At 32.7% G+C, this 12,524-nt stretch overlaps 1 protein-coding gene across 5 annotated transcripts in view; it reads right to left on the bottom strand.

Annotated features, from left to right (window-relative positions):
- LOC114336268 (calcium-activated potassium channel slowpoke) overlaps window positions 1-12,524 on the bottom strand; it is a 663,340-nt gene that overhangs the window by 450,183 nt on the left and 200,633 nt on the right. For all 5 annotated transcript variants that reach the window (XM_050659851.1, XM_050659850.1, XM_050659854.1 and 2 more), the window contains one exon: window positions 1,670-1,837. In XM_050659851.1, the coding sequence (XP_050515808.1) occupies window positions 1,670-1,837 (168 nt within the window). The remainder of the gene's footprint in view (window positions 1-1,669; window positions 1,838-12,524) is intronic.

Genomic DNA, 12,524 nt, shown 5'->3' with positions numbered 1-12,524 from the left:
ATCAACTTCCTCGTTAGCCGCAATACCTCTTAAACACATTTTTTTATTGTATATCTACTCACAAAACAAATCAAAAAATAATATATTTTTGTCTCTGATGACTTTGACAGTCATAAAATAGGTTATACCAGACTTAAACAAGGGTGTGGGTCGGTATAAACTTGGACTAAATTCTTATACCAAGTATAACCTATACCTAAGTTATTCCATGTTTATTGGTAGTGATTTTGCCTATACCTGACTTATTCTCAGTATAACTTTTATACTTCGTTTATTAGTAACAGTGATACACTGTTACTAATAAACCAAGTATAAAAGTTATACTGAGAATAAATCAAGTATAGGCAAAATCACTACCAATAAACATGGAATAACTTCGGTATAAGTTATATTTGGTATAAGAATTTAGTCCAAGTTTATACCGACCCACACCCTTGTTTAAGTCTGGTATAACCTATTTTATGAATGTCAAAGTCATCAGAGACAAAAATTTATTATTTTTTGATTTGTTTTTTGAGTAGACATATAATAAAAAAATGTATTTAAGAGGTATTGCGGCTAACGAGGAAGTTGATAATTTAATTAACATGATGATGTAAAATACACGAAAAAGGAAAACTTTCAAAGAAAGCATAAATTCCTTCTCAAAGAATGCAGAATAAAAATCCGGTTTCCTAAAGATGATGTAAAGTTTTTAGAAAAATTAGTAGGTGATTCACTTATTGTAAACAAGCGAAGGCTTATCCTCCAATCTACAAGAAAAATAAGGTCTTTATTTTCTATAATATGTAGAACATCTCTCAAAATATGCTGAAATTAACATATTTACATTGCATTTATTAGTAAAATAAATCAGTTTGTTTACTTTTTCTTCACTTTCCCATTTAATGTAACGTTCTCTTTTATTTGAAGCCATTTTATGAAATACTCAAACTCAACATACAACATATGAAATAACAATTTATTAAAATATAGCAGAAAATACAAAGTACGAAAAATGACGAAATTTGGCTTGTCAGTTGTAGAGAAAAGTCAAAATTGACATATTTCACCCAATATATCGTTGTTTTATGCAATTGTGTAGAAGATTGCGCCGTTGCCAAACTATTATTTCGGAATAAAGTGGGAATACTTATAACTAACTTATACCGAGTTTATTGGTAACAAATTATTTTCGTATTATATCTACCTTATACCTATTATAACTATTCTAGATATAAATACGGAATAACCTTAGAATACGAGTGTTTTATTAGTAAGGCAGTAAGTGTTATGGAAATGGACGCAATAAGATCATTTAGAGTAATTAGTTGGGGCCCACAAGAGTAAAAATAAACGTAAAAAATAAATAACTGGGGTCAAAAAAACGTTACCTACTTTAAAATAGATAGATTAGATAGTTTTGCACCTTTCTTTCTACGTTTAATATATTTATTTTACAAGAAAGAAGTTAAATTAAACAATATTAAGGGCATCTTAACTGGTACATATTAAAAATTTAGCTCTATTTATTACAATTTCTGTAGCAGATGGAGAATAATTTATAGAGCGTATTTCGCACAAGTCAAAATTGTCGAGTACTTTTTAAATTTTCGCGTATCGAAATGTCAGAAAAGAGACTACATCTATTCCACGACTACACATAAGAGAATAAAATACGTCAACTTACCAAACCGACGAGTAGAAAAAAAACTAGAAATCCTCTTCCTAATACCGTGTGACAATAAACATCACCGTATCCCACCGTTGACATAGTAACGATCAAGAAATATACACAATTCCAATATGGCAAAGATTGGTGGTTTTTGAAGTCTAAGGGATCACCGGAGTTTTCCAACTGAAAATAAAAAATTATGTTATTTATTAATAATCCAGGGGGATATTTTTGAATTGGATAATTTTAATAGGAGTCTATTTTTTGCTGGAATTTATATTCCAAGGTATTTAGGATAGGTATACCTTGTATAAATTGCGCTAGTCGCAATCCTTGTGCTTAATTTTTTATTTCGTATTTTTGTTTATTATTGGAGCAAGTTGTGATTTTGAATTCGCCGATTCACCTGTTAGCCCAGTAAATGAACGGGAAATTCGGCGATACCGTGTAATTTTCAGGGGCAACTCCGAATTGCATGAAAATTTGGATTTAGGTTCTACTTACCCTCCACTTCAAAGTTAAAATTGTGCCGTTGGTTGCTTTTACTTGGGGGGTGACAGTCACCCCTTCTCGGGGGTGAAAAAACATACGTTCAAGATAAGACCGGAAATGGATAAATTGACTGATTTTAAGCAACTTTTATTTTATAGAGTTTTTTAAGTAAGTCAATACTTTTCGAGTTATTTGCCATTGAAAATGTTAATTTTTCGACAAAAAAACTACGTTTTCAGACGGTTTTTTGCAAATAACTCAAAAAGTAAATATTTTATCGAAAAAAATATCCTTAGCAGAAGTGTAGCTTGTAAAAAACCCAAGAAAATAGTGTATCAGTTAAGTCTATCAATCAAATAAAAACAAAGTTGTAACTCATGAAAAATACGTTCTTATTCGTCTAATTCCAAATCGGATATTTCAAGGTAAATCACCGAAAAATTAAGCACTTTTCGGGAAAAACCCATTTAAACTTTTTTAAAGTGTTTATAAAAAGCTTTGTTTTAATTGTTAACAAAAGTTTTAGCATTAAAAATAAGCGAGTTATGCTCAAGATAAAGTTGGCCCTCTTTTTTTTGGTAAAAAATCATGAAAATCTTGCCGTGTTTAGCTCCCCAAATGAAATTAATTGCTACCGCTTTAAAAACAATTTCCTTACCTATCTATTTTTTATATGATCTGTCAGTCTCACCGGTTTAAAGTGATTATTTTTGAAAGGGTTATGATTGAGAAAGCTTGAATGGGTCACTAATCACGAGTGTATGCAAATTTTGAACAGCCATATCTTAACCAATTTTGTCTTACGGAGAAACAAAATGAAACTGGCACATTTATAATAACAAAACCTACTTTTTTACTCTTTAAGATTTTTCTTATAACTAATACCTTTTAAGTTATTTTGAAAAAATGAAATTTTCCAAAAATTTTTAGAAATTTTTTGTGCTATAAAACCAAATGTTTTCAAAAATAAGCACTTCAAACCAATCAAACTTACAGATCATATAAACAATACACATACAGTTAAAATAGATGGTAAAGCCAAACGATTAATTTCATTTAGGGTGCTAAATAGAGGGAGGTTTTCACGATTTTTTTACAAAAAAAAGGGGTCAACATTTTTTTCAGTGTAACTTGTTTATTTTTGATGCTGTAAACTTTTGTAAAAAACAAATAATAAGCTTTTTTCCATAGTTTAAAAATGTTAATAAGGTTTTCCCGAAAAACGCTTCTTTCTTCGGTGATTTCGCGTTGAATTATTCGATTTGGAATTGGACTAATAAGAACGTATTTTTCCTGAGCTACAACTTTGCTTCTACTCAATTTGTAGACTTTACTGGTACAACATTTTTTTCGTTTTTTTTTTTATAGTCTACACTTTTGCTAAACATATTTTTTTCAATAAGGTATTTACTTTTTGAGTTATTTGGTAAAAACGGTTTGAAAACGTAGTTTTTTTTGTCGAAAAATCAACATTTTAAATCGCGAATAACTCGAAAAGTATTGACTTACGTAAAAAACTTTATAGAACAAAAGGTGCTTAAAATAAGTCAATTTATCCATTTCCGGCCTTATTTTAAACACGCGTTTTTCACTCCCCGAGAAGGGGTAAATGTCACCCCCCAAATAAAAGCAACCAACGGCACAAATTCAACTTTGAAGTGGAGGGTAAGTAGAATCTAAATCCAAATTTTCATGCAATTCGTAGTTGCCCCTGGAAATTACACTCCAAAACGGTCATTTATTGGGCTATGTGCTCACCATCATAACTTTAAAAAAAAGTCCCTAGACTCTCTTAGTTAACTGTGCTAAATAGTTATACAAATGGGCGCAGTTGCCAAAGGCCATAAAAGAAGAAAAAAAAATAATAATTGAGCATAAACCTAGATTCAGGTTTTCGATTTACGAAACATTTTACAAATAATGTAGTCCAGAAGATGGAGCAAAGAAGAGCAGCCCTAACGAAGATTTTGCCTAATATAGGCGGGCCAAATAGCCACAAGAGAAGGATATACCTTCTACTATCCTTTACGGGGACAACATAAATGGACTGTCGGACATATGTTGTGAGAATCTCTCTCTTCAATCTTGACCCCCCGGACGGAGTGTAGTGGTCGACGTGATGTCGTGTATTGTCCGTCTCCAAAGATCTCTGTCTCTGGTCACTTCTTTTAACTCATGCATAGGTCTTTTCCATATTCCTGTAATTTGATCGATCCATCTTGTTGGGGATCTTCCTCGTGATCTTCGGCCTTCCGTCGTGAGAATGACGAAGTATAAACGATAACGAGAGTACAAAGAAAGCCCGTCTAAGAGTATTAGGTGCTACTCTTTGGACTACATCACCTAGATTGTAGATTGCAAAGGGGTCGATTGGCCCAGTTGACCTTACTACACTGCGACCTAAAGGATCTTTTGTGTATACCCTACATCTATATTTTAGTACAAAAGGTCTAGGCTTCTAAGAAAGTCCATTATCCGTTTTGGAACTAGGTTTGTAATCTGATCAGGATCAAGGAATACCTGTTCCAGATATTTATGGCGTTGCCGAACAATTACTCTGCAATTTCAGATAATATGTTCTGACGTCTCATCTGCCTCATCGCAGCATCTACATGTCCCACTGTCCAGTATGCCCATTTTACAGAGATGGTATCTGAGTGAGCAGTGTCCAGTGAGAATTCCTGTGATTACTCTGAGATCAGATTTCTGAAGCTCTAAGAGTAATTTCGCGTAGCGGGCAGAGGGTCGTAATAACCTTTTTGCCTGTCTTTGGCCTGGAACATTTTTCCAGTAGGCTGCACTGAGTTCCTTTTCATATTTTCGAACTTCTTCCATTATGCGGCTTTTTGGTATGCCACAAAATGGTTCAGGTCCGATGAAAGGAGTACAATCAAGCTCCTTCCTTTGCGAGACTATCGGCAATCTCATTTCCGACAATTCCTTTATGCCCTGGCACCCATAGCAACGTTAGTTTGCTGCGTCTAGCCAGTTGTTTAAGGGATTGTTTGCAATTCCAGGCTATTTTTGACTCGTAAATTGTGGACTTCAGAGCCTTCAAAGCAGCCTGACTATCAGATGCAATAAATATTCTTGCTGAGTTGAGCCCTTTTCTTAGGCACTCTTGAGCACAGAACTCTATTGCTATTAGTTCTGCTTGAAATATTGTTGGAGCATTTCCAAGGGCTGCGGATATCCTAATATTAGGACCTGTGATTCCTATTCCTACTCCTTCGTTTGTTTTTGACCCATCAGTATAGTAAGTGAGGGCACCTTTTGTGATTTGAGCGATTTCGTTTTCTGTCAACTCGCGGTCGTTAATAATAACATCTAACGCGAGTTCGAAATCTTGTTTTGCAGGCATTACGTCTATAGGCATCTTCATGATTTGGGTTGTTCCAGCCCTTAATACCTCAAGATGTCCCGTTAAGTCACCGGGTTTTAGAGATTTAGTCTGTGTCAGCCTATAGGCATTTTCTAGAACGATCCTCTGTACATGTAAATGTAGTGGAGGAAGGTCTAGCATTGCCTCTAAGGCTGCGGTAGGACACGATCTCATTGCACCCGTGATCCCAATACAGGCAAGTCGTTGCACTTTTTGCAACTCGTTTATTGCCTTTTGCTGCTTTGTTTTGGTCCACCAAACCATCGCAGCATAAGTGATAATGGGTCTGACAACCGTTAAATATGACCAGTAGATCATTTTTGGCTTCAGACCCCAGGTTTTCCCAAAAAGCCTACAGCACATCCAGAAAGCCCTTGTTGCTTTTATGGTAATATGAGTGAGGTGTACATTCCACGTAAGTCTCCTATCAAGGATGACTCCTAGGTACTTAACCTCTTCTGAGAAAGAAAGGGTTATTCCATTCATGATCGGAGGCTGTAATGTTAGTTTCCTCCTGTTAGTGAACGGAATAAGTGTCGTTTTGTTGGGATTGACTGATAGCCCTTCCCTCGAACACCAAGTGGTTATAATGTTTACGGCCTGCTGCATGCGTTCGGCAATAATACCGTCATGTTTGCCTCTAACCACTATAACTAGATCGTCAGCATAGCCCAGAGCACGAAATCCTGCTCTTTTGAGCTTTGTTAGGAGGTCGTCAACCACTAGCGACCACAGTAGAGGTGATAAGACTCCTCCTTGAGGACAACCTTTTACTGCTTTTATAGTAGTTGATTTGCCTCCTAGGTAGGTAATAATTTTCCTAGTGTTTAGCATGGATTGAATCCATTTAGTTATGGAAGGTTGGATACCTTTTGCTGTTGCGGCGGCGCTGATTGATTCATATGAGGTGTTGTCAAACGCACCCTCTATATCTATGAATGCACATAGCGCCACTTCCTTTGATCCTATTGCCTTTTCTATGTCTTTTACGAGACAGTGCAAGGCATCCACGGTGGATTTGCCTGATTGGTAGACAAATTGTTCTTTGTGAAGCGGTATACAGTGTGTCCCAGACTAATTTAGCCAAGCTATATCTCTTAAACGAATAGAGATTTTCGAATGGGACAAAAAGTGGTCTATTCTACTTGTAATACACTTTAATATGACGTAGAAAAAAATCATCCCCTAAATATTCATCCCTTAGTTACAACCCCTAACTTTAATTTTTTTAATAGCACCATGTATACTTTTTTATAGTTTTGGATGTGGTCTTCTATCTTCTATTGAACACATTTTTTAAAAATAAAATCGGTTTGTAAATAACCAAGAAAATATCAGTTTAGTTTTGTTAATTATGTGTCCCAGACTAATTTATCCAGGCTATATTTCTTAAACGAATAGATATTTTCGAATGGGACAAAAACTGATCTATTACATTTGTAATACACTTTAATATGGAGTAGAAAAAAAATTATCCCCTAAATATTCATCCCTTAGGTACAACCCTTAACTTTTTTTTAATAGCACCCTGTAAGTTAGGGATGAATATTTAGGGGATGAATTTTTTCTACGCCATATGAAAGTGTATTACAAATGTAATAGATCAGTTTTTGTCCCATTCGAAAATTTCTATTCGTTTAAGAAATATAGCCTGGATAAATTTGTCTGGGACACACAATTAACAATAATAAACTGATAGTTTCTTGGTTATTTACGAACCGATTTTATTTTAAAAAAATGTGTTGAATAGACGATAAAAGACCACATACAAAACTATAAGAAAATATACAGGGTGCTATTAAAAAAATTAAAGTTAGGGTTCGTAACTAAGGGATGAATACTTAGGGGATGATTTTTTTGTACGCCATATTAAAGTGTATTACAAGTAGAATATATCACTGTTTGTTCCATTCGAAAATCTCTATTCGTTTAAGAGATATAGCGTGGCTAAATTAGTCTGGGACACCCTGTATTTGTTAAATATTCGCTTCTTATGTATATATACAGTATGTCCCTGTAAGTTGTATCCATATGGAAAACTTTTTTATTATTAATTTTACGAAAAAAAGTTATTCTTTATAAAAAGCTCTGCATGGTCCAAAACCTAAGATTTAACCATCAAATATCAAATTTTTTGAATATTATACGAGGTATGTCAAAAAGTTTGAATTTCACTCAAGAGTAAAGTAGCTGTATTTTTTACAATATTGAAAATTGCTATTATGAAAAGTTGTTTGGAATTAAAAACTGTATTCTAGTATGCAATTACATCCTTCTAATTGAAAAATTTTTTTCTTTGAAAAATTATGGATAACTAACATTATTTTCAGTTATTTTAATTCAGATAACTCTTTTATTATTAATTTTACGAAAAAAAGTGATTCTTAATAAAAAGTTCTGCATGGTCTAAAATGTAAAATACAATCATCATCTTTGGTCAAATTTTATCAATTTTATACGAGGTATGTCAAAAAATATGAATTTCGCTCAAGAGTAAAATGTGTTTATTTTTTCACAATATCGAAAATTGTTATTATGAAAAGTTATTTAGAACTAAAAACTATGTTTCAGTATGTAATTACATCCTTCTAATTGAAATATTCTGAAATATAAAGGTACTTTACTTTTGATCTAAATTTATCTCTTTTGACATACCTCGTATAAAATTGATAAAATAAGATGGTTGTATTTTAAGTTTTAGACCATCCAGAACTTGTTATTAAGAAACACTTTTTTTCGTAAAATTCATAATAAAAGAATTATCAGAATTGAAATAACTGAAAAAATAATGATAGTTATCCATAATTTCTCAAAAAAATGTTTTTTTTTCAATTAGAAGCATGTAATTGCATATTAGAATATAGTTTTTAATTCCAAACAACTTTTCATAATAGCAATTTCCAATATTACGAAAAATAAAGCTACTTTACTCTTGAGTGAAATTCAAACTTTTTGACATACCTCGTATAATATTCAAAAAATTTGATATTTGATGGTTAAATCTTAGGTTTTGGACCATGCAGAGCTTTTTATAAAGAATAACTTTTTTTCGTAAAATTAATAATAAAAAAGTTTTCCATATGGATACAACTTACAGGGACATACTGTATATATATATCAAGTATTTTTTCCATACTTTTAAGTAGAAAGGAGGTAAGGCTTATGGGTCTATATGACTTCGGCTCCTCTGGAGGGCGTTTATCACTCTTAGGAATGAAGCATACCCTAACCTCTCTCCACCCTTTTGGAATGTAGCCCAAGATGAAGCTCATCTTGAATATTTTGACTAGATGAGGAGTTAATGTATCAACGCCCTGTTGTAGCAGGGCTGGAAAGATACCATCCTCTCCAGGAGATTTGTAGGGCTTAAATCTATGTATTTCCCATTTAATTCTATTTTTGGTGAAAATTTTTTCCCGATAGGCTTTTTGCAGCTCTTGATGTTCTGTACTACATCACCTAGCAAAAGAAATAAAGATTATCTATAAGAATAGAGATGGCCATGTATCATAGGTAAGAAGAGACATACTAGACGAAATACTCGATGAATGGCAAAATGAATGTAAGGCACATACTGAAAAGGCACAATGGACAAAGACAATTCCTGATGTAAAAGAGTGATACAAGTGTAGGTTTACACAAACGTAGGGGTTTTTTTGAGTTTCATGTGGCAGGCAGGTGTCCAGACCTGATGATCGGACTGAATCACACACATCGGAGGAGGGGGCAGTGCCCCTACTATTTCTTTGGCTACCGCTGCCTCCTCTGATGGCCGTGTGCAGCATTTAGGAATAATAGTGTATACTTGGAAGTAATAGTATTACCACAAATCTTAAAAGAACAGTCTTAAGATGCCTGTATATTATCAGCGCGAACCTAATGGTTTAGAAACGATGGCTGTAACAGAAAAGTATTCAAATCAGTTAAGGGTTATACGAAGGGCAATGAAACGGAAAATGCTTGGTATTATCTTAGATACAGAAGAACAAAAAATGAAGAAATCCGGCAAAGGACCAAAATTTCAGATATGTTAGAACATATTGCAGAACTTAAATGGCAATGATTAGAACATGTATCGCGTCAATATTAAACCAAATAATCAATCAAACTAGTCGATTGAGGACCAAGATAGATGAAACTTAATGTCTAAAGACCCAAGAAGGGATCTATTGCTGATATCAAAACATATGCAAGAAATAAGTGGTTAAAATACCACAGATCAGGACACCACGACATCGAAAAATATGAAAGACGCCTATGTTCGTGGCGGACAAAAAGTTGCTGAAGAATAAGAAGATTGCTAAAAATATGACAGTGCTTGTTACGGTTAAGATACAACTTGGCTGAATTAAGACCCTACTGTCCCAAAGGTATGGCAAATGTTTTAAATCTGTAGTCATAACTGGCATCGATCAATTTCATTGACTACGTTTCAACAGGTACTCTCTAATAGTCCAGAGAAATAAGGTTTTTGTCGGGACACTTTAGCAGCCAGGTTGCAAATAGATTTTTTGGGTACTATATACCTAATACATTATAAATACAAAAATGCCCGTCACAGTTCGGACGAGAAACTTAGTTATTAACAAATAAGGGTCAAAAATGGCAGTGTTTTCGTTTAACTCGCTACAGGTAAAAATGGAGTAATTAAATATCTTATTTATAATAAGTATTCTTCTTTTTGTAGATGAGCCAAGGTTTAAAATGGCACTTTTTGAATTTTGGTCCGATGCTTTTTTGTTTCGGAAAGTGCAAAATAAGACTAAAATTTCAAAAATAAAAAATGTGCTATAACTTTTGCGAAAATGACCTTAAGACTTTCATATTGCACGAAAAGTTGAGTGAAACATTCCATATATATATATATATATATATATATATATATATATATATATATATATATATATATATATATATATATATATATATATATATATATATATATATATATATATATATATATATATATAATAATGCACAAAATATTTTAAGACGATTAGTCAATTAGTTTAAATTTTATTCAATGTGTTTATCGCAAGAGCTTTTTCTTTCGCAATGTTATTGTTCAGAAAATAATAATGACATAGCAATTATGTGGAAACCACATGCAAGAATAAAAGTTATATTTTTAAAGGATTGAAAAAAATCATTAAAAAGTCGTTTTTATCACTCCGAGAAAAGTTTAGTAATTTTTGTCATTTTTGGCTTCTAAACAATTTGAATAACTTTGTTAATATTGACTATAAAGTAAATCTGGATTTTAAAAGCTGCAATTTAGTAATTTTTAGAAAAAAAACTTTTTGCCTAGGTTAATTAGGTTCAAAGTTAGCCACTTTTATTATTTAATTCGCAGTTACTTCTATATACATTAAATTCTCCTGTAACTAACAGTGTTAGTTACCATTCTACTCCGAAACGGCTTGGCCGATGTTTATTAAAGTTTACACGTTTATCCTGTAGGACGTTGAAGAGGTTTTAATCTATTTTTTATACCCATAAGTTATAAGCGGGATGGCCCCCTGACATTTTTTTTATTTTTTTGGACAAAATTATCTACCTTAATTTTATATGATGTAGAATTAAAAAATACATACAACCCTTAATTTTCACTCTTCTATCACCAACCCCTATTTGTTAATAGCCATCTATATATTTACATCTATAAAATTCTCCTGTCACAGTGTTAGTTTCCATACTGCTCCGAGACCGCTTGACCGATTTTTATGAAGTTATATATGTATATTCGGTAGGTGTTAGAATCGGTTGTAATCTATTTTTCATATCCCTGAGTGATAAGGGGAGTTCCCCCTAACATTTTGTAATGTTAGGTGGGGTTGTGTGTACATAAGGTACTCTATAAGACTACGAGTACATACAAATTAAAAAAATATGATCAAATCCATCAACGCGTTCCAGCGATATTAATCGCAGCATATGTTTGCAGAATCAGTTTCATTTTTTGAGTGCACGTATTTTAGTAATTCCCCTCCACCGACCACGAATTAATTCCGTTCGGACGCCATTTTAAAGCTTTATTAACCACTCTGTTGAGGTTGAAAGTTTACTAAAACTTTGACACACAACCTATATATCTTCAACTTCAAAAAGGCTCTAGTTAGGTTGCTTAATTGTTATAAACAAAGTAGCCGTCAATTAAATAAAAAAGTGGCTAACTTTGACCGTAATTAACCTAGGCCAAAAGTTTTTCTTTAAAAATTTGTATAAAAATACGAGTTTTTCAAATTCGATTGTAGTTTTAGCCTACAGTCAATATTAACAAAGTTATTCAAATCGTTTATAAGCCAAAAATGACTCTATTTTAGTAAAATGTTTTCTGGGTGATAAAAATGACTTGTTAATGATTGTTTCAAATGCGTTGAAAATATGACTATTCTTCTTTTACGTTGTTTTCACAGAATTGCTGCATCATTATTATTTTCTGAACAATAATATTGCGAAAAAAAAGCTCTTTGGGATAAACAAATTGAATAAAATTTAAACTAATTGACGCGTCATCTTAAAATTTTTTGTACATTGTATGGAGTGTTTGACTCAATTTTTCATGCAATATGAAAATCCTAAATTCAATTTCGCAAAAGTTATAGCAAATTTTTTATTTTCGAAATTTTAGTTTTATTTTGCAATATCCGAAGCAACAAATAATCGGACCAAAATTCAAAAAACGCTATTTTACACCTTGGCTCATCTACTAAAAGAAAAATATTATAAATAAGACATTTAATTACCCTATTTTTACCTGCAGCGATTTAAACTAAAAAACTCTCATTTTTGACCCTTATTTGTTAATAACTAAATTTCTCGTCCAAACTCTGACGAGCATTTTTGTATTTATAATGTATTAGGCATATAGTATCCAAAAAAACCATTTGCAACCTGGCTGCTCAAGTGTCCCGAACATGGTATATTTTTGCCTTATTTCCTTGGTGTATAAATCCAATATACTTTATCTTCTTTAAAGTGCTAAACACGTTTCAA

Source organism: Diabrotica virgifera, chromosome 8 (genome assembly GCF_917563875.1).
Source record: "Diabrotica virgifera virgifera chromosome 8, PGI_DIABVI_V3a".
In the NCBI taxonomy this organism is placed as follows: domain Eukaryota; kingdom Metazoa; phylum Arthropoda; class Insecta; order Coleoptera; family Chrysomelidae; genus Diabrotica; species Diabrotica virgifera.
The sequence above is the reverse complement of the archived record's forward strand: the minus strand, read 5'-3'. Positions and strand labels throughout refer to the sequence as shown.